This window comes from Bos taurus, chromosome 29 (genome assembly GCF_002263795.3).
Source record: "Bos taurus isolate L1 Dominette 01449 registration number 42190680 breed Hereford chromosome 29, ARS-UCD2.0, whole genome shotgun sequence".
Lineage (NCBI taxonomy): Eukaryota > Metazoa > Chordata > Mammalia > Artiodactyla > Bovidae > Bos > Bos taurus.
Genome location: NC_037356.1, coordinates 45,153,658 through 45,175,312, shown reverse-complemented (window position 1 = coordinate 45,175,312; position 21,655 = coordinate 45,153,658). Strand labels below are relative to the sequence as shown.

General features: G+C 45.7%; 1 protein-coding gene and 1 non-coding gene across 7 annotated transcripts in view; one reads left to right on the top strand and one right to left on the bottom strand.

Moving 5' to 3' along the window:
- KDM2A (lysine demethylase 2A) overlaps nt 1–21,655 on the bottom strand; it is a 92,590-nt gene that overhangs the window by 4,548 nt on the left and 66,387 nt on the right. For 5 of the 6 annotated variants that reach the window (XM_024987456.2, XM_059883116.1, XM_024987455.2 and 2 more), the window contains 9 exons: nt 21,446–21,572; nt 19,190–19,584; nt 9,101–9,184; nt 7,418–7,687; nt 6,771–6,902; nt 5,125–5,214; nt 4,844–4,912; nt 2,212–2,924; nt 191–354 (listed from right to left, as the gene is read on the bottom strand). In XM_024987456.2, the coding sequence (XP_024843224.1) occupies nt 191–354; nt 2,212–2,924; nt 4,844–4,912; nt 5,125–5,214; nt 6,771–6,902; nt 7,418–7,687; nt 9,101–9,184; nt 19,190–19,584; nt 21,446–21,572 (2,044 nt within the window). The remainder of the gene's footprint in view (nt 1–190; nt 355–2,211; nt 2,925–4,843; nt 4,913–5,124; nt 5,215–6,770; nt 6,903–7,417; nt 7,688–9,100; nt 9,185–19,189; nt 19,585–21,445; nt 21,573–21,655) is intronic. The other variant, XM_024987458.2, reaches the window with a different exon arrangement.
- TRNAS-GGA (transfer RNA serine (anticodon GGA)) lies at nt 18,412–18,483 on the top strand. The gene has a single exon. It is a non-coding gene; the product is annotated as a tRNA-Ser (tRNA).

Here is a 21,655-nt window from a genome sequence, read left to right as displayed (position 1 = left end):
CAGCCCACAGTGGCACCCTGGGGACTGGCAGTTAAGGTGGGACCGGCCAGGTTTCTTGCCAAGCAGAAAGGCAACGATGGCACAGACTGTTGCCCTAAATTGCCCGAAAGCAATTCTAAATAGCGCTGCCAATAATGCAGCTTTCCCCGCCGGCCCTGGGCCCCTGGAAGGACAGCATGGGTCTGCTCACCTGGCAGCCTATTGACGAGCCATGTCAGCTGTTTTTTGGAGATGTTGGTCCAACTGAGGTCAAGGCTAACTGGCTGCCTCTTGATGATGCCACTGAGAGCCTGGGGTACAATAGCCTTACACCTACTCAAGTCAATTTTTGTCCAAAGTCTCTTGTCGCAGCACCTGTAACAGAAGGAAAGAGAACCAGCTGTCAAGACCTCACATCCCTTGTCAGAGGAACTTCACCACAGGCTGCTGGAGGCTTCTGGAGGCTTCTGGGAAAAGCAGAGCCTTGGAGATCTCCCTCCCTAGATGCTTCTTCATGCATATAAGGATCATGCCTTGCCATTTCTTGCCTCAGCGAAGAGAGATTACTTGACCAGTCCACCCCAATTTACTTTGGCCAGGTTGAGAGCACAGAGCGACTGTCAGGGACACACAGTAAAACAATATACTATAACCCCTCATTTGCATTAAAATGGTATGGCTCCCACCAAAGTGTATACAAAGGAACATTAAAAAAATTTCTTGACTTCTTACTGCTAGAAGTTACTAGGTTTCCCTCTACTCTCCTCAAAGTCTCTCCCAGCCGCCTGAGACGCAGAGTGGTGCTACTTGGCACATCCAGCTCATTGTGCCTTGAACTCCAGAAAGAGCCCATTTCATTATCAGGTCGCAAGAGGCTCTTTATTAAAATCAGGCCTGGAGAGTCCTCCACCACCCTTAGGTTTCTGCCTCAGTGCTATCTTTACTTTTTCTAGCCAGTCTACATCAGAACAGAAAGGGAGAGGCCTGCCTTTCTGCGACAAATCCACAGGCCACAAATAGCACTGCAACACGCGGCTTCTCTTTAATATTTTACAGCCCAGCCTGGCTCAGCGTCTGGCTGGCAGGGCAAGAGGAGATGGCATATAATGGGAGTCTTATGTGGCTCGGCCTAGAAACTGAGGGACAGAGCCACCACTGAGCCCTACAAAGACAAAAGTATCAGGAGAATCTGGAGGTCACATGTCAATGCAGATTTGGGACGTAAACTCATGGTTGCAACAATGGCGTCTTCACTTAGAGACTGAAAACTTCACCCAGGGCACGTGAAACTTGTATGGCAAAAACAAGAGCCCTGGACCTCAAATTTTTAATGTGTATCAGAATCCTCTGGTGGAGAATTTATTAAAAACAGATTGCCCAGCCCCACCCTCAAGGTCCTGATCAGCAGGTCTGAGATATGCCCTGAAAACCTGCGTTTCTAACAAGGTCCCAGGTATGACACTGGTTTGGGCATCACACTTTGAAAACGACCGTTAACAGGATTTGACCCAGATATAAAGGATTTATCCTAGGGTTTAGGAAGTTAAGGAAAAACAGTGTCCAATGGAAATCTTTGTTCATCACCTCTAGGGATGCTCCCTTAGGTCTTAATGTCTAACTTGAGAAGAAATGACAGGTTTCACTAAGAAGGACAATAAAGTCTCAGGAAGCCTCAAAACTGAACCTTGCTTGCTGGAGAAAGGTATTCTGGCCTAGGTTTAGAGTATGAGAATTAGAACTGTGGAAAACTGTGAGCCTGTGAGCACCTGCAAAGTTTCTGAAAAGCACGTATACCTTTCTCAGGAGATGGAGACGTAATGGGGCAGCGGTGTAAGAGCAGTCGTCTGTGTCCCCAGCCCCAGGAGTGACTGGCGTAACAAATGCATGATGTGTTCAACTAACTGGGGGCAGGGGGATCATGACTCCGAAGTTTTAGGACACACCGTACCCACCCCCAAGCCCCAAGGTACAAATCCATTCAAAGTCCAGTAAGGAAAGACGGGAAAGTACAGAGCAGGGAGAAGGGGCCGAGGGCCAGATTTCCCTGATGACACCTGCAGGCACGGCCGGCCACATCTTTCAAGAGGACCCCTGTGTCTGGGAAACAGACTGGGTGGATTTAATCCTTTAGGGCCCAACCAGCCTCCAGGAGCCAAGACACATGCTGTTCTCACATGGAAAGCTGCCACCTACGCCCATACCCCTGTGCCTGATCCCTGTAGCCCTGCTCACCATTTATACCACGTCTTGCACACTCGCATACATTCACAAAGTTCTCTGCGGCTGAGGTAGCGGAAGACAGACATCCAGACCTCCCGCTGCATCCAGCTTTCGTCTCCATCCTGAGCCCAACTGCCCCGGCCATTCAGCCTGGCCGCACCCCCCTCCTCTGCACTGTCATCTTCCTCCTCCTCCTCCTCCTCGTCCTCCTCCTCTCCCCCCAGCCCCTCCTCATCCCCGCGCTGGGGGGTTCGGGCTGGGCAGTGCTGGACCAGCACACGGGGGGAATGGCGAAGGTTGGCAGAGGAGGCCGTGATGGCCTGCAGCTTGGGCACAATGGATGTCCCGTGGAGCTCTTTGGTGGGCCTCTGCAGCGTGACAGTGAGGTACGATCCCCGGATCTTGGCTTTCTCAACTTCAGACAGCTCCTTTTTGCCGCTGGGATTGTTCTCCTTTTCCCGTACCATGGTGCGCTCTGTGGCCTGCAGCCGCAGCAACTGCCGCCGTTTGAAGCGCTCATCGCGGCTGGCACTGTGGTGGTCGCTGGGGCCGGCCCCAGGGGATGACCGAGTCACCACGCCCCGGGGGGAGGCCGGGTCGTGGATGAGCTGCAGCATGGAGGTGGGCGAGTGAGGTGGGGGCGTGAGGGGCTCGTCGCAGCTCCGCAGGGGCCGGAGGACTTTGGCTTGCACGGCTTCTTCGTCACTCTCTTCCATTTTCCGCTTCTGCAAAACAGGCCCGCAAACGCCGTGTCAGTGTCTCCTTTCTTCAAGACCCTCTGCACTTACCGGGTCAGCCTCTCTGCTGCTCTCGGGTACTAGCAGAGGGCAGGCTGCTGCTTTTCTATGGGGGAGGGACCTGTGTGTGCTGCAGGGTGGTCATCTCACTGTCTGCAAACCAGACTGTAACTGAGCTCACATCTGTGATCAAGGCAGCTGATTATAGAGCAAAACCCTCAAAATGAGTTGCTTGGGAAATCTACCTGTGACAGAAAGGCCTGTGTCCAAGTACAGAGGAATGGGATCCACATTTGAGCTACATGATTCCAAAGCCTGCCTTACTCATTTCCTGTCCCAACTTTTTAGTTATAATATAATTCTCTGGGTAAAGAAATTCTTTAAAGAGGCTGCAACTCCTACCCCTACGCAATCTGACCATTTTAAATTCTGCCTCTAATTCAGCTCTTCACCCAAGAGACGCTTCTGCTGGAAGAAAAACAGTCTAAATATACACGTTTGAACTAGGATGCAGATTCTGATAGCAGTAAACCTACTGACTTTTAGCCCTATACAGGGTCTGAGTGTGACCCTGCCAGGCTGTTTCTACTCAGCACCCCGTGCTGTCCCGTGAGACCAACCACAGGTGAGAGATTAAGCCTAGAATGAGAAGCCACACTGCTCCTGGAGGAATCTCCTCAGGATGAAAATGAGGAATTCGAGTTTGGTGAAGCCAGTATCCCACAATAAAAGCACACCTCACCCTCTGCCACCTGTGCTCTCTGGTCCCCTGTCCCTTCCTGGAGCCCACCTTGGCTATGATGCAATGAAGCCTGACCACCATGTTCCACTGAGTATCAAAGCAGCAGGTCAGACTCCCTTAAGGAGATGTTCTATGTCCCTCTGCAACTATTCTGCTCCCTTTTCTCCTTATATTCTTAGATCACTGTGGCTGAAAGAGAACAAGCAACTTTTGGATGCTGGCTTTTATAAGGCATTAGAAGGTAACACTAAATATAGTATCTGCCAACCTGTCTGCTACAGCAAGCACCCACCACCACCACCAGTGAAGAAGACAAAAGTAAAAGTTACTACTACAAGAACCTGCTGCTAGTTAGAAGAACTTGAAATGATAACCCTGCTGCTGCTAAATTGCTTCAGTCGTGTCAGACTCTGTGTGACCCCATAGACGGCAGCCCACCAGGCTCCACCTTCCCTGTGATTCTCCAGGCAAGAACACTGGATTAGGTTGCTATTTCCTTCTCCAACGCATGAAAGTGAAAAGTGAAAGTGAAGTCGTTCAGTCATGTCCGACTCTTAGTGACCCCATGGACTGCAGCTACCAGGCTCCTCCGTCCATAGGATTCTTCAGGCAAGAGCACTGGAGTGGGTGCCACTGCCTTCTCCAATGAGAACTCTAGCACTCGTCAACTCCAGAAATCCGTGTCCTCAGACCTATTTAGACTGAGAAGTTCAATGACCTCAGTGCCTGAGTGGGAAGAAATAGGAAAAAAAAACACCAAAAGAAACAAGGAAACGTGTTCCTACTCTCCTGTACAGGGTACCTGGAGGAGACCGCCAGAGCATGATGACTGGCCTGAGGCCAATGGCCGCCTCTGTGCATGCCCTTAGCAGATCGTGTCTTCCTGGCCTGAGAGACCAGTCCTTCTGGCCCTCTGACATTACTGGTGGCTACTGACAAGCAACCATAGTAGCTTGGGGCCAAGGTCACGGCACTGGTTCTCTCCAGAAGAGGGACTGCCTCTGTAGGACACAACTGGGCACAAGGGCAGGACTTTGTGCCACAAAGGTGAAGCAGACAAAAATGTGAACCCGTGCAACTGGAAACTCTAGGGTACGACTGTATGTACCAGCTCACTCAGGTCGCTGCCTCCCCTCAAGTTTCATTCCTCACAGACCATGCTCACCTCATTTCCCTCCTCAAACAGCCTGGCTGTGGCTCCTCTTTTCCAAGGGCCCCAGGGTGTAGAAGAACACTGGGAATTTGCAGAGTCCCGGGGGAACAATATTCAATAATGCAAAAAAACAAAATTCACAACTCAAAAATAGCTAAACAAAGGGGAAAAAAGATAACAAACAAACAAAAAAATAATCTCCTGGGTCAGAAAAAACATGCAAAGGCAAACGTTATTTCTAAACTTGACACTTGCTTCCTTCTCACAGTGCGAGACTGGAAACGTTCCCTTACCTGGGCTTTTTCTGAGCTGTCCTCTTGGTAGCACTTTGGACACTCCCAGCAATTTGGCAATTCCTCATTAAGCAACCCCTCTCCATCCATCTACAGGCAGAGAGAGGTTATTAAAAATCTGTCTCATTTAAGAAACAGACAAAACCCAATCTGTCTCTTAAGTTTCTTTTATCAAACAGTAACACAGACATAGGGTTGGAAAGAGTTACTCACTCCTAAACCCACTGGTCTACAGGGGAGGAAAAAAAAAACCAAAATCAAGAGCCATTTGGCCTCACTCTCAGCCAGTGGGATACTGGCCACCCTCACTCTGATCAAATTTAGCCTTCAAGAGAAGATTCCCAAGAGTCTGAGCCAATCTGGAGTCTCTTCCTCTGACACATACCTTCTCCTGAGGGTCCCATGCCACTCTGTAAAAGGAAGTGAACATACAGGAATGGTGCCAGTATGATCTTGAGTGTGGGGCATAATGGTTATGATGCAGTTATGGCTTTGGTTTGGAGACTAGTAACCAGGTCTCTATGACTCAACTGTTGGGTGAGGATAAATAACAATATCCACCTTACATGGTAATGGTGAGGATTAAATGGACTAAATATTATATAAAATGCTTAGAAAAATGTGTGGCATGTAGTAAACACTTTGTACCAACCATTGTCATCATGATGATGATAATACCCTATTTTATACCCTATTTTATCAAATCCAAGATACGTATTTTTTCACATTTGAATTGTCTGAAACTGGGCTGCTTCTCACAATTAACAGTGTCTTATATAATCATTGTCAGCCAGGTGGCAGTCATGACATAGTTGACACCTTCAGAAAGACCAAGAAAGTACCAGCACCAACCAATGTAATTTAGATTTACAGAAAATCTAAGATAGACCCAATTTCACAGAGTTGTCTTCAAGATTAAATGAGGAGTCATATAAAACTGTGCTTCTCCATTCTGGCTGCACATTAGAATCTCTTGGGGAGCTTTTGAACACACCTCAGCCCAAGGTCCATGATAGAAGAGTTGACTCAATATCTGAGGTTAAGGCTTAAACCTCCTTATTACCCCCCCTCCTTTTTTTTTTTTTTGCCGAGCTGTGTTGTGTGGTTTGTGGGATCGTAGTTTCCAACCAGGGATGGAACCCGGGCCTTTAGCAGTGTACGCCCATAATTCTAAACACTGGATTCCCACAGAATTCCTATTGTTACCTGGGGTAGTGCACTACCCCAGGTATGCACAGAGCCTGACACAGACTCAACACACACTAAACGTCAGCTGACAGTATTACTCTCACCATCTTTCAGGAACTAATAACCCACGGACACAATGAAGTATGTAATAGAGACACTTTAAAAATGTGAGGCATTCCAAAATTACGCTATTCCACGATGGCTGGGGACTCCAAACATACCCACCAAGGCCAGCCTGTAAGCTCCATGAGAGCAGAAACCAAGACTATTTTCTATACTAGTTTAGCCTCAGGGTCTAGTACGGTCCCCAACACTGAATATAGACACTGAATCAAGAACAGATGTTAGAGCCCTCTGTGACCCTCAGCAGCCCCTTGTGACAGATGTCCCACTCTCCTCTGCTCCACTCAGTCTTGAGACACTCTGTTACCTCATGGGCCCCTTAGGCCTCTCCTCACCTGGAGGCAGCCAGGATGAACAATCTCATTGCAGATACAGCATTCCATGAGTTTCTTCTCAAAGTCCTGTGTCTCCTCATTTTGATCCACCTCTCCACAGAGGGAACATGTGACAGAGTGAGGCAGTCTGGGCTATAAGAGGACAAAGACAGAAACCAAGCTTAGATCCTTATCATTCAGCTTTCCTTTAACTGAAGGTGGACAATTTGGTTCCTGCAATTCTCCAGTAAACACTTAAGAGAGAATGGAGATGAGGTGGAGAGAAGAGAGGTTTTGGCAGGAAAATGACTAAGGAAGATAGGAAGAGTCAACCAGCTGAGTAGAGACCAACAGGGATCAGTTTATTTTCAGTTGGCCTATCCTTGGCCTCCCAGGTCCTTCCTTTCTAATCCACTTAAAGAGGGAACGGACTGCAGTGATCTGTCCTTCAAACACTAGTCTCTCATTTGAAAATTAGGCAAAAATTAGATTATGTTAAATATCAGACATCTTCCTTCTAAATCCAGAGACAAAAGGGGCAAAATGAAAAAAGCCATAGACAGCAGAATCTTCTTTCCAGCTCTGCGGGTCTATACTATATGTATATTCCAGCCCCACCCCCGGCACCACACCCCTCCCCCATATTCTTTACCCAGCAGATCACTCACTGCCAAGCACTGCCGGAGAACACAGGACTGCTTCATGCGACCAGGCCCCCCAAACTTCTTCATGTCCCTGCAGTAGTGACAAACACCACACTCTCCCTGCACGCAGGCTTTGCATTTTCGACATCGCACTCGTCTCCGTCTGGCTCCAGACACGATGGGAGAAGCAGCGGCTGGGCGCACAGGTGTTAACCTCGGCGCTGGTTTCATAGTGTGAGGCTTTGTGATGGGGATAGTAGGAACCCGCACCTTTGGCCGGGTTGGGAATTTAAGCTGGAAAGAGAAAGCAGTGAGGACTGGAGTGGGCAGATGATGATATGGCCTGGCAAACTATGGCCTGAGGGCAAATCGCCCACAGGCTGTTTTTGTAAACAAAATCTTATTGGCACAAAACCATGTTCATTTTTGTTTTGTCCATGGTGAAGTGGCAGAACTGAGAAACTGCAACAGATTGAATAGCCTGCAAAATTTAAAAAATTATCATCTTTATTTATTACCTACACGTTATCTTCACAAAAAAAGTTTGCCAATCCCTTCAGACTACTTCAGCCACGTCCCTCTCACTCGGTTGATCTGCCCTTCCCTGAAGCTTTCTATGTGCCAAAGGCATTGCAGGGGCCCTCCAATATTTCCTTATCCTGAATATTATTACTCCGAATACACTTCTGAAGAAGACAGGAAACTGCTTGAAGGAGCAACAAGTCTTATTCTTTATTATTCTAATTCAACCCTACAGTTCTGGCACCTAGCAGACACTCCAATAACAGCTGAACATGAATGAATTTCTCAGGTATACGCTTATAATTTTAGCACCTGTATTTTACCTTGCCGGTGATCTTTTTAAGAACAAGGACTGTGTCTTAGACTTCTTTAACTTCCACTGCGCCTTAAACACTTTTTGGACACAAAACACTCAACAGCCAGGGCCAGAAAGGACTAACCTGCTTTGCGGCAGCCCCAGGTGGCCAAGCAGAAGCCAAGTGGGACAGAAGCACTGAGGAAGGAGGAAGTGCTTCTTCAAAGACATATTTTAGACACACACCTTTATATTTTGCCTAAATGTTCCTGGGATGTGATGGCTCTGCAAGTTGTAGCTGGGAAACAAAGAAGAGCCTAATTTATTTGCCAGACTCACGACCAAGATCAGAATTCTATGACTGATCTTGACAAAGGACAATATGGGATAGAATTATATAGGACCTGACTGAAGGGACATGAAAATTCATAAGCCACAATCTATTAACTAATGGGTAGCTGTTTTCGTCCCTTCTCAATTCAATACTGAAAAGTCCAAATCAAGGGGAACCTTCAGAGTGTGGTCTCACTCCAATGAAGAAACGTTCTAGCCTTTTAAATGTATATCTAATTATTTTAACTAATTTTACATCAGATCTATAAAAAGAATTGAGTCACTGGGGCAGAAGGATAGGAACCAATCCACTCTGGTGAACAAATGTACACGCTGGCATCTGAACTTGGAGGCAGGTCTTCTAGTTTGACAGTCTGTTAAGAAAGTCACCTCCAAAGATAGCTTGACTGAAGAGTCAAAACAGAACTGAGTAATGATTTTCTGTCAGTTCACATTAATGCACCAAAACCTGTCTGCCTCTGGTTGTTCTTTTTCTTCCTGGAATGGTAATAGTTAGCCAGCAAAATGTTTCAGCGGCTTGAAGAATGGTTTCTTACCTTATCCCTTTTCGGCCACTGTACTATAGGGACTCCAGTGAGGGCTAACTTGGGATCACTGTTGGCAAGTTCCTCCAGCAAAACCTAAGGGTGAGACAGGAGAGAAGAGGGGAAGAAGAGACACAGTGAACAAAGAGTCAACCACTTCTAACAGCATCCAGACAGACTTAGCCTCAGTTCCCCTAAGCACCAAGGGGAAGAGCAGGCTGGCAACTTTCGACATTTTCCGTTCATATAGAGACCCGCTGCGAAACAGAAGATGGAAGAGAACTCAAACTATCAGGACTTTACATTGACCTTTGCTTCCAACCCTGCACTTTGTGTGCTCACTGTAACCAGGCTACCGTTGTCAAGTGTTGTCACATACTTCTATACATGACAGTAAAACTTTACATCAACTCTTCACTTTTCTATACCAGCTAACGAGTACCATCATATTTTAAAATAATTCCTTCATTCTGTCGACGTTATCAAATACCGACTGGCAAAAATAACAAAAAGGATTGGCTAATATGAATAACAGGGTCTTAACATCTTGATTTCAACCCAGGACTCCGTTCTTCGAAGGCCGATTAAAGAAATCTCATTCTCAAATCTCTCTCCCTCACACCCACATGCACACACACATGTACCCATATGCACACATGGTCACTTATTTGCCTTTATTCCTATAGAGGGGGCAGCAACAATCTCAGGGGCAACAGTTCTCATGCCTTTAGCCAATCTAGTTTGAATGCCTCGAGGAACAATTCTACAGTAAGAAACTGCCACTCAAGTGAGTCACACTGGTTATTATTTTGAAACAAATCTTTTATGTTTTAGACAGAAATTTCTCAGTCCCAAACCTTCTAGCACAATGAAATCTCTCCTCACCTGACCTCATGAGCCCTAAAGCAATGGCAACCGCAAAACACCACCACCCCCCCACACACAAATCCAGAAGACAAATCACACAATTCTTTCTGATTGCTTTAGATGTATACAGGATATCAACTGTTTCAAGAAAAAGTAAACTTTTGATCCTAGACAGGCCAGCATGCCTGGGCCATTTTAAATAATCATTCTCAGAATCCTGTGGGCTCTATGCCTAGAGATTGAAGCATGAAGCATTTCTCTACGAAGCTTTTTCATCCTTAACCTAAGGATCACGCTCCGGATCCAGAGCTGGGACTCAGAAAGACCCTTTAACTAGTACCCACGAAGCTCCTCCAGGATAAGTCCCTCTGCCAAGTCCCCCAGATGCCTCTCTCCCTCCCCCAAACTGATTTCCTCTGCAGACGTTTTATTTACTTCGAGTTGCTATGGCATCCTATTCTGGAGCCTCCTGTTAGCACCACACTGCGTAGGGGTGAAGAGGCGGGGTGCGGTGCCACGTGGGACCAGGCTCCGTCCCGCTCCCAATCTCCCTGGGGTGAGAAATTCAGGTCCATTCAAAATGTGTGCTAGGCAGTGCGAGTTCCCCTCCCCCACTTCGCACTGCTGCCGCGGAGTAGGACTCTGCCCATTTCCTCCGCCCCTAGAGCACTGAACTGTCCACAAACAGGGACTTTCCACTTTCAGCAAAACAGACTGCACAGAAAGATCCACAATTGTTCAAGAGTAGAACAGGGACCTAACTATCACCAAAAGCAATCTACCTGCTAGATTTCTGTGGGGGACAAGGAAGGGTAGGTGGGTAAATTGTGTCTGTGTTGGGGCGGGGGTGGAGGGTGTGGGGTGTGGGGGCAGCTGTTCACAGAGGCACGACTCAGTTACTAGGGTCTGCGTGGGTGTGGAGGGAAATGCAGATTTCCTTCCAAGCCCTATTTCACTGGGGCCATACAACCAAGCACGCCCTGCTTTCATCAAAAAAGGCAGACTCCAGCTGAGGCCCTTCAAGAAACCATATAAAGAAGCCACCACCCTTCACCAGAGGGGGTTTGGGACAGGGAGTGGGGGTGGAGTGCGGAAAGGCTTACGCCTATCTAGCCTCCTGGCATGAGAGAATGTTCAAGCGCAAGCCCACACCCGCCACAGCCCAGGAAGGCGACGAGAATCGCGGGCGCCTGGGCGGAGAAGGGGAAGAGACTCCCAAAGGCAAACGACCCAATTCGAAAGCACATCCCACCGGGAGAGGGAACAAGTGCAGTGACGACGGCACCACCGATACCTCAGCACTATCCCGGACTCGCCGCCAGGCAGTTCTCCTGCCTCTCTGCCGCCGAGACTGGTCCCTGCAGTTCCACACACCACACACCCCAGACCAAGAGGGCTCTGCCGCCCGCCCGCCCGTCTGACCTTGTGTTTCCCGTCCTCTGGAGCTGCCGAGGCTCTTGGATGAAGTTTCCCCAGCGTCTTTGTTTTGCTTTCTGTATTGGAAGTTGTGCTGAAGGAGTTAGGTGTTCTGCCTCTAGTAAAAATCCCAGTTTATTGAAAAAAAATCTGAAATCTCCCAGGGCACTTAAGGCAGGGCAATCGGGCGATCACCTTTCAGGCTACCCGGAGGGAGCGGCGCGCAGCGCCCTGCGCTCCTTCTCGAGCCCCAGAGCTCAGCCGCGGCTTCCTGTGCCTGCGAACAATGCTGCTGCGTCACCCACATGCAGCTCCCAGAAATGCTTTGCAACGGAAGATGGCAGGAGGGGAGCCGAGCTCGAGTGAGCGAGCCAGCAGAGGGCCCAGCGTCCTGCGGCAGAGTCAGGAGGGGGCGTGCTGGGCAGCGCTCCCGGCGCGGCGATTGGAGGAGAGCCCGCCGGGAGGGAACCACCGCCCCGCCCTCTCCCTCCCACCGCCCCGTCAGCGCTGGGGCAGAACCCAGGGCCGGCCCCCAGGGCTCTCGCCGGCGACTTCGGGAAGGCGCCAGCGGAGGGAAGGGAAGGCTTTAACCCGTGCCGAGTCGGATCCCGCGTTGCAAAGTCCTTGCCGCGGTCCACACCCCGGCCCTCAGGGTCACCTCCCTGTCACGGCCGCGCTCCCCCGGGCTGCGCACAGGGCTCTCCCCGTGCCCGGGCAGACAGCGAGTCGCCTGAAGTTCAGCCTCTGCAGCAGAGCCCGGCCCGGAGCCGAGCGCCTCTGGAGTTGCGTTCTCTCCCCACCGCCGGCCAGCCTCACCTATCCCCGCTGCCCCTCCCCTAGGCCGGAATTCAGAACCAGCACACGTTTCCAGAAACACCTTGGGCATGACGCATACCCACCAACACGGAGGGGACCCGATACCATCCGTCTGTTCATCTCAGCTACTTCCACAACTGCGGCGGCCTCTGCCCCAGCCCACACCGTGAGAGCCGCCCCGCTGCGGGCGGCTCCCTCGTGACCAAGTGAGACCGGCTGAGGTGCACCCTCAGGAGCTTCACTCCCCTGCTTGGCATCAGGCACCGGGAACCTAACCGGGAACCTAGGACCAGCACCGCCTCCGACTCCACACCTGCCGCTCTCCTGGGGCCTCAGTTAACAGCGCGGACTCTGCCTCTCACCACTCCATCCTCAGGATACCAGCACCCCCGCACTCTTCCTATTCTTGTCGTTTGACATTGCCTGATGAAGCAACCAATCTCCCATAAGGTCACACATCTTGGTGCCACTTTTGACAGCCACTCAGGTGACACGTGTCACCTACTCTGCACTCACCGATCCACAGTCAGGGTTAAACTCAGACTGAAGGAGCACTCTTTTCTCAGGCTTCAGCATTCAGTATATTGGGGCCAGATTTATGTAACTTTTAGACTCTAATAAATGTAACTTGGCTTTTTGGGAAATTACAGAAGTGGCTCTGAAATAAACACCTCAGGCCACTGAGAACCTAGCTCTTACCAATGGAAACATGCTTATTTATTCTAGCTTATTCCAGGACAGCTGTTTCGGTGAGTTTCTCCTGCACAGTCAAATGGCCGAGTAGGCTCTCTGAGGCCTGGGGCTCTGGTGCCAGGGGCAGCACGTTTGCTTCTGACATTAGTTTACCAAGGGAAGGAGAGACTTTTGTACTGTTCTGTGGAGCTCTTCCTGGAAATGTGTGAATGGTCATTCTAATCCTAAACTTGTACTTTTACGATTCAAGGACTCTCTGTAATTAGCCTATTATGTTAGAAAAACCTTCCTTAACATTGTGAGAGGTCCTCTTGGAAAATGCTTATTTAGGTCTTAGTGCTATCTAACCTAGAGGGATGATACAGTATGCTCAAATACTTAAGAGAAACAAGTTACTCCAAAACTAAACACAAGTCTAAGTTGTAGCAAGCACAAATTCTAGAGGCCACCAGGAAAGAACAAAAATCAGGGCACTAGGAAACTCATTTCAAGTAAGTTCCCAAATCACACATTATAAATAAGGCCCATTCTTTTTCTCCTTTTCATTCAGAATAAAAGGTAGGCAACAATGATGAGAATTAGTAAGAACATAACATTACATAATACAGGACTATATGAAAACATTTTTAAAGAACTGTCTCTATTTTAATCTAGCTTTATATGCCTTGTAGGTGAGTTATTCAAAACTTTTTACTCAGTAATTATTACAAATATCAGTAAAAACTACAAATGAAGTTTTATTTATACAGGTTCTTTTTTTCCCTCCTCATCTGGCTTGATGGATTAAAATCCAATTATACTGGGCTCTCTATCAGCTCTTCTCTTTGTTAGTGTCAGAATCACTCCCAAAGTGTCAGATGAAGGAACATTCCTGATTGGTGTTTCTGTATTTATTCACAACCGTAACTCTGCTTCAGTCCCATCATCCTCCTGAGGAGCTTCATATAAATTTTTAGATCATAGTTTAAAATAAAACGCTAGATAGACTCTTAGATAAGAGCAGCAGTAGCCAACTGTACCACAAAGGAAGAATTTCAAATTTATAAATTTAGAGCTTTTATCATTTAGATAATACTGTAGTCATCAGTCTGCATCATCTAACAGGCAAGGGTTTTAACCAGTTAACTAAAAAGAAGGGCGCCTCCTTCCCTCAGGACAGAATCTACCACCAGTCCTCAGGGTCAGGTCCAGCACCTGTAAACCTAGAAGTCAGACACTCACTCACTTTCTTAGCCCACTTAAAATGCCTGCTCCTCCACTGGACCTTAGTAGGCCCCCTGAGGTTTGGTCCACAGTATGTTTGCATATTTATACTAACACTAAGCCTGGTTCTTGGCAGAGAGCAGGCAGGGATTACTTACAGTAGTGAAATAAGTGAATTTCAAAGATTTGTAATTTTCACAACATCACCACTGAGGTAGATGTTATTTTATAGAGGAGAAAACGGGCTCTTATTGATCTAGTATCCTGCCCCACAGTCACATTTCTGCCAAGCGTATCAAAATGTCTTAGAGAAAATAGGAAAGTAGAAAAATACTCAAAAACTCTGAAATTGTTTCATTAACTGAGTTGGGCAGCCAGATGTATTGATATATTAAGTGCCTCTTTTTATACATATATTAAGAGTTGCTTTATTACCAAAATAAACAGAAAACAATAAAGTCTGATTAAAAATTCAGCCTTCCAGCTGATTCCCACCACCTTGCTATGACCCACAGTCAGTAAGGAGTTAACATTCCCACTCCAGGCCCTCTGTAATTTTAGCACATACAAACAAAGATACTTTTTTTTAAACACTAATGGGATTACACTATACACTATACATACTACTCCAGCTCCTGCCTCTTTACTCAACATCTCTCAAGGACATGGCCTCTCAATTTTAGATCAGGAGTCAAGGTTACTTTATAACCCCTCCAAAACAGGACTTTATATACACTCATTACTTTCCCCCAACTGCCAATAAATCAACTTTTTTTAATGCCCCATATTTCATCTAATCCCCTTGCAACTCTGTATTATTCTTTCTTCAATACTGTAGAACATTTTTAGAAGCTTCAAAGCCCTTTAACCACATCACTAGATCTGCTTCTCCCAGGGAATATGTAATTATGGGTATCTCATCCCACCAATGTTCCTCTAACCTCTTTTCCTAGTTATTTGTGAGAGCCACATAGGCTACAAGAGACCCTTCCTCTCTCTTACAGGAAGGGTAAACTCTGGGCTTGCTTTAGTCCTTCGCTGCAGTGTAGCCTTCTGTGCTACCACAGCACCAAGTGCTCTGGCACTGCAGTCTCCAGCTGGGCAGTGATTCGGCACCCACCCGATCCAATGCTTTTTTCTTTTTGGTGGTGTTTAGGTTTTCAAAGTATTCAAGTCTGAAACTATTATCTAAAGCTCAAATTAAATATAACAGGTCCAATGTAGGAATAAGTAATCCATTTGATCTTAACTGAAAGTACTTGCAGAGCCAGTCTCTAAATCTTTTGTCTTCTGTCATCAATTATATTTTGATATGGTATTGGGTAAACAAGGGAGAACTCAAACACTGCCAGTCTGTGCAGTCATCCTACTGGGCCACTCATTCTCTTACGACCTGGTCTCTATGCCACCTCTGTCTTACTGAGCAAAGGCACCCACGTTTTCCATGATTCCTGATAAATAGCAAGCTCTCTTAGGGCACCTGTCACAGTGTTAAGAGCTCTCTTTAGATGGCTCTTCTTAACTCATTCCCTTTCTTGCTGCCGCCTTTTACTCTGCCTAAAGTTTGACACAAATCTTTCTACATTTTTCCCTACTACTCTACCTCTATAAATATCTTTATTTAACTATATTAGTTTGGAGAAGGAAATGGCAACCCACTCCAGTGTTCTTGCCTGGAGAATCGCAGGGACGGCAGAGCCTGGTGAGCTGCCGTCTACGGGGTCGAACAGAGTCCGACACGACTGAAGCGACTTAGCAGCAACTATATTAGTTAAGAGATGTTGTTGTTCAGTCGCTAAGTTGTGTCCAACTTTTTGTGACCCCAGGCACTGCAGCATGCCAGGCTTCCCTGTCCTTCACTATCTCCCTGAGTTTGGTCAAATTAGTTAATAGTTTGTGTATTTCTATCATAACATTTGACCTGTACAACTGATTAGTGAATTATAATATGACTTCCTACAATTGAATTCAATGAAATAAAATCTATCTATAGACATCCCTTAGGATTAAAAAGATATTTCTCTTTTTCATAAATTAAAAATGCAGATCCCCAGGCCAAAAGAAGATTATTGAGAGATAAACTTATAAAACCTTCCTTCTTAGGGTTCCTAAAGGCAAGTTAGTAAGTCACCAAAGTCACGATTTAATGTTTTCCACATCCATGGTAGAAGAGCTAGGAAAAAGAAACTTGTGGCCTTTCCTGGTGGTCCAGTGGTTAAGACTCCATGCTCTCAATGCAGGGGGCGCAGGTTCGATTCCTGGTCTGGTAATTAAGATCTCGCATGCCACAAAGCACGGCCAATATAAAATTTTAAAAAAAGAAAGAAGAAACCTTGGGGAATTCCTTGGTGGCCTGGTGGTTACGATTTCAGACTTTCTCTGCCGTGACCTGGGGTCAGTGCCTGGTTAGGGAACTGAGATCATGCAAACCGCGTGGCCTGGCCAAAAAAAGAGACAACCTTCTGTAGAAAAAAAAAAAAGATGCTATACTCAAACTCTCAGGAAAATATATATGTCCCATTGCAATGAAAAACAAAAAATATAGTGTCCTTTGTTCACTCAGGGGTGGGAAGTGAGTTTGGGAACTGGCTTGTGAATATGGGAAAGTACTGCTAAGTTTGTTCTGGCGCACTGTACCAATCATCGACACAGGACCACACCTACCTGGAGCTTCGTTATTTCCTCCCATAAACAAGGCCACAATACCACCTGCCTTGTCTACAACGTTATAAAACTAAACTGTAAAAACAACTGCCTAGGTTCTATCAGTATGGAGAGGACCAAACTCACTAGGTTACCAATCCTTTCAGTCTCTTAAAGTTTTTATCATCTCGATGATGCATAAATAATAAGATATAGTTAGAATGTCAATTGAAGAAAGAAAAAAATAAAAAAAATTAGAAGTCTAGGTCTTAGACCAGTCTTTGGAGTTCTTTCCTGAGGTATCTGGCAGAAGGTAGGGAGAACCTCGGCTGGTTGTTTAGTGGTAGCCAAGAAACACTTGTATAAGGATTAGGAATAAAAAAGTCATACTATGAGATATTTAGCCCATCTTCCTTAAGGTCACATAAAATTATTCCTTATAAATTCTTCTGTGGCTTAAAACAACATATACAAAAGGTTTTAAAAATAACATGTTACAAATGGTTAACTAGCTTCCTAATACACATACCCATGCCCTGCACTGAAGACGTAATTCCAAACAGTGATTTAAAGACTTTTTCGTGTTTGTATTAATGGTCACTTTTTTTTTTGCTACATATGGTGGCATGCAGGATCTTAGTTCTCTGACCAGGGACTGAACCCATGTCTCCTGCAGTGGAAGCTCAGTCTAAATCACTGGCCCTCTGGGGTAGCCCCCAATGGTTTCATATGAGATACATGAGGAAAGATTTACTAGAACTCTCTCCGGTTCAGACAGTTCCAATCTGGATTCCCTAAAAATAAATTCATTTCTTTGAGACCAATATATGAGGAGTGGGATGGACTCTGAAGATTACTAAGCACTAAAAAGCAGACATATTACTTTGCCAACAAAGGTCCGTCTAGTCAAAGCTATGGTTTTTCCAGTAGTCATGTACGGATGTGAGAGTTGGACTATAAAGAAAGCTGAGTGCTGAAGAACTGATGCTTTTGAACTGTGGTGTTGGAGAAGACTCTTGAGAGTCCCCTGGACACCAAGGAGACCCAACCAGTCCATCCTAAAGGAAATCAGTCCTGAATATTCATTGGAAGGACTGATGCTGAAGCTGAGACTCCAATACTTTGGCCACCTGATGTGAAGAACTGACTCATTTGAAAAAGACCCTGACGCTGGAAAAGATTGAAGGTGGGAGGAGTAGGGGATGAGAGAGGATGAGATGGTTGGATGGCATCATGACTCAATGGACATGAGTTTGAGTAAGCTCAGGGAGTTGGTGATGGACAGGGAAGCCTGGCATGCTGCAAGTGCATGGGGTCGCAAAGAGCCGGACACGACTGAGCGCCTGAACTCAACTGAATGCTGGGAGACTTACAGAGAAAGAAGAAAAATATACAACATGAAGAAACTCGATTTGGCAGTAAGATGAATTACATTTAAAATGACACTTTTCTCAGAAGTTGCCCCAATGTATTTAAGTCTTAATGTAGATAAATTTGAAGCCCAGTTCAGTTCAGTTTTATGTTAAGAAATGTTACTTAGAACTTAAGTTACATTCCGATAAAGAGGCCTATTTCAGAACAAAAATGGCCAGTAAAATCTCTAGCAGTCTTATCCCAAGCACATCTATTGTTGTCGTTCAGTTGCTAAGTCGTGTTCAACTCTTTACAACACCATGGACTGGGCTTCCCTGGTGGCTCAGAGGTTAAAGCGTCTGCCTGGAATGCGGGAGACCCAGGTTCGATCCCTGGGTTGGGAAGATCCCCTGGAGAAGGAAATGGAAACCCACTCCAGTACTCCTGCCTGGAGAATCCCATGGAGGGAGGAGGCTGGTAGGCTACAGTCCATGGGGTCGCCAGTTGCTCAGTCGTGTCCGACTCTTGGCGACACCATGGACTGCAGCACGCCAGGCCTCCCTGTTGATCACCAACTCCTGGAGTTTACCCAAACTCATGTCCTGTCATGCTGCCGTCCATGGGGTTGTAAAGAGTTGAACACGACTTAGCAACTGAACAACAACAAATGTGCTTGGGATAAGACTGCTAGAGATTTTACCGGCCATTTTTGTTCTGAAATAGGCCTCTTTATCAGAGTGTAACTTAAGTTCTAAGTAACATTTCTTAACATAAACATTTTTCTCAGGCTCACCCTTTTTCTAGGGTCAGCCTGAAATCTGCATTTTTAAGATTGGATTTAAATCCTAACTGAACATACAAATGTTCACATTTTCCTAATAGTGACCTAACCTCATTTTAGGAACTGAAACACTCACTGTACAGCCCAAGCACGCATGCGCGTGCACACACACACACACACACACACACACACACACTCTCTCTCTCACACTCTTAACTTCTTTCTGGTTGAACCAAGATCACCCCAAACTCCCGAATTTTCTCTCAGAATCCAGAAACTGACTGTCCTAGCCAGATTAGCAGCCTTTATGCAACACAATGAACCCTTACCTTCACATCAGCAATGAGAGCATCTTCGTCTTCTATCCCTGTAGGGACGCATTTCTTGTGCAGTGGCAGAGATTCCAATTTATCTACAAGGCAACGAAGGCCTTCAAGCTCAAAATGGGTCAGATGCACCTGTCGGTCCTTTCGGGGGCTACACTGGGAATCCCACACTTGGCCATTCTGGGAACCCCGGCTAGAGTCAGAGGATGAGTCCCCAGACAAAGTTTTCTTCAGACTTGGAAGACTTCTGCAGGTTTTGCCCAGTCCATCATAATCCAGGTTGACCCCATTGGCCACAGGGCTGGTGAGGACAGAACGTCTACTGCTCAAGCGCCGGGGCTCTCGGTCTACTGCTTCCTCGTCCCCGTTTCCAGACTCCAACCCATTTAACTCCAAATCTGCCAGTATGAAGAGAAAGTGTGGTGTGAATGTGCCACTCGGCCATGTGATCAACAAGAGAAATAGGTAGTTATGGGAGGGGCCCTGAAGTTATAAACGACAAAGTCACCCCAGTTTAAAAACAGTCTTCCCTATTCCAACCCATTTATCTACTGTTGAAAATCAGTTACAGGTAAAAACAGGATCCTGAGTTAGTAGGACAACTGAGGCAACAGTCAATTGGATTTTTAAAAGATTGGGAAGGGTTCAGTCTTTAATAAACAGTGTGCTGAAAATAAGTTACCCATGAAAATAGCTGTACATGAGTTTCAAGTTCAAACTTAATTTAAGGATTATGATCTCATTATCTTTTAAAAGACTAGTACTAATATGAAGCACACTGCCTTCCCTGGTTGCTCAGTGGTAAAGAATCTGCCTGCCAATACAGGAGACACGGGTTCGATCCCTGGGTCAGGGAAGATCCCCTGGAGAAGGAAGTGGCAACCCACTCCAGTATTCTTGCCTGGAAAATTCCATTGACAGAGGAGCCTGGCAGGCTACAGTCCATGGAGTTGCAAAGAGTCAGACATGATTTAGTAACGAAACAACAAAAACATGAAGCACATATATTTAAAAACCACCTTTGTTCAAAATTTTGGCCATAAAATTAAGCTTTGGAATCAAAATCTTAGCAACATGGCTAATAAAATAACATGAGTATTTTTTAAAGAAAGATTTTGATAGTCAAAACAAAAGAAAGTTTTGAAAGAAGAATTTTTAAATGTTAACTAGTCTTTTATTATGAAAGAAATAAAAGCTATTAATAATTTAGAAAATACAGGAAGGTGCAAAGAAGTAAGTCATCCTGTATTTTCCACCCGTGGAGAAACTCAACCGTGTGATGGATTGTCTTTCCATCTTTTTCTATACATATGTGTATAACTACAACTTGACATATTTTCAAACAAGATTAGGATCATGCTGTATATACAATTCTATATCTTGCTTTTACATATTGTTGAGCATGTTTTATTTTCAAATGACAACATCAATTATCCTCAGAGGAAATGCTAAGGCAAAAAGTATTTTGCTTACGTGACCACAGGATATGGCAGTGTTGGCTCCTCTTTATTTTCAAGGCATGGACTAGCCTAAAAATGTATAACTGAAACTACCTTGACATCCAATAAAATATTTCTCCAATGTAAGTTAGGGAGACATTAAAACTCAGAAGAATACACATTTTAGAATCTTACCAACATGATTTAAGTTGTAACATTCTCATTTATTAACTCTTAGATCATTAGCAAGTTTTTTAATTTCCTTGAACCTTGATGTCACCATTTGTAAAATATGGATGATATACACACCTCACAGGTAATAACAACTTAATGGATACAGACTGCTTAGTTTGGTGCCTGAAATACAGTAAGAGTAACTCTGATGATGCAATCCTAGTTTTTATTGTGCCAAAGACCATTCTTTACACAATAGAACACGTTAAGACTTTTTTCTGCCCATACAGAGCTGCTTGCAGGATCTTAGTTCCCCAACCAGGAACTGAACCTGGATCACGGCAGTGAAAGCACAGAGTCCTAACCACTGGACCACCAGGGAATTTCCAACTGATTACTTTCTTGAAGAGCAAAGTACTAACACCAGATGAGATCCAGAATATTTCATTTAGCCCTAATAATTCACATCTGGGTAGGAGATCAACTGTAACCATATTAACTTCAATGAATGGATTCGGTACTTCTAAGTAGATAAGTAAAAAGATAAACCATAAAAAAACAACTGGGGAATAGCCTTTGGAATATTCCTGGCCTTACCCTCAGTCCTGTGGAGTATCTTGAAAGTTCCTGTAGGTGGAACACTTACCCATGCTAAGAGACTCTTTCTGAAATTCCTTAGTTAGGTGAGAGCGGTTGGTTATGCAGTACACATAGCGCTCCAGCACGTACCAGCACATCTCGTAGTAGAATGGATAGCGGAACTTATTAGGAACCTAACACGGGAACAAAATAATGAGAAAGCCAAGCTAATAACAATTTTTCAGGAAAGAGAGTAACAAACAATCACTCCAATAAC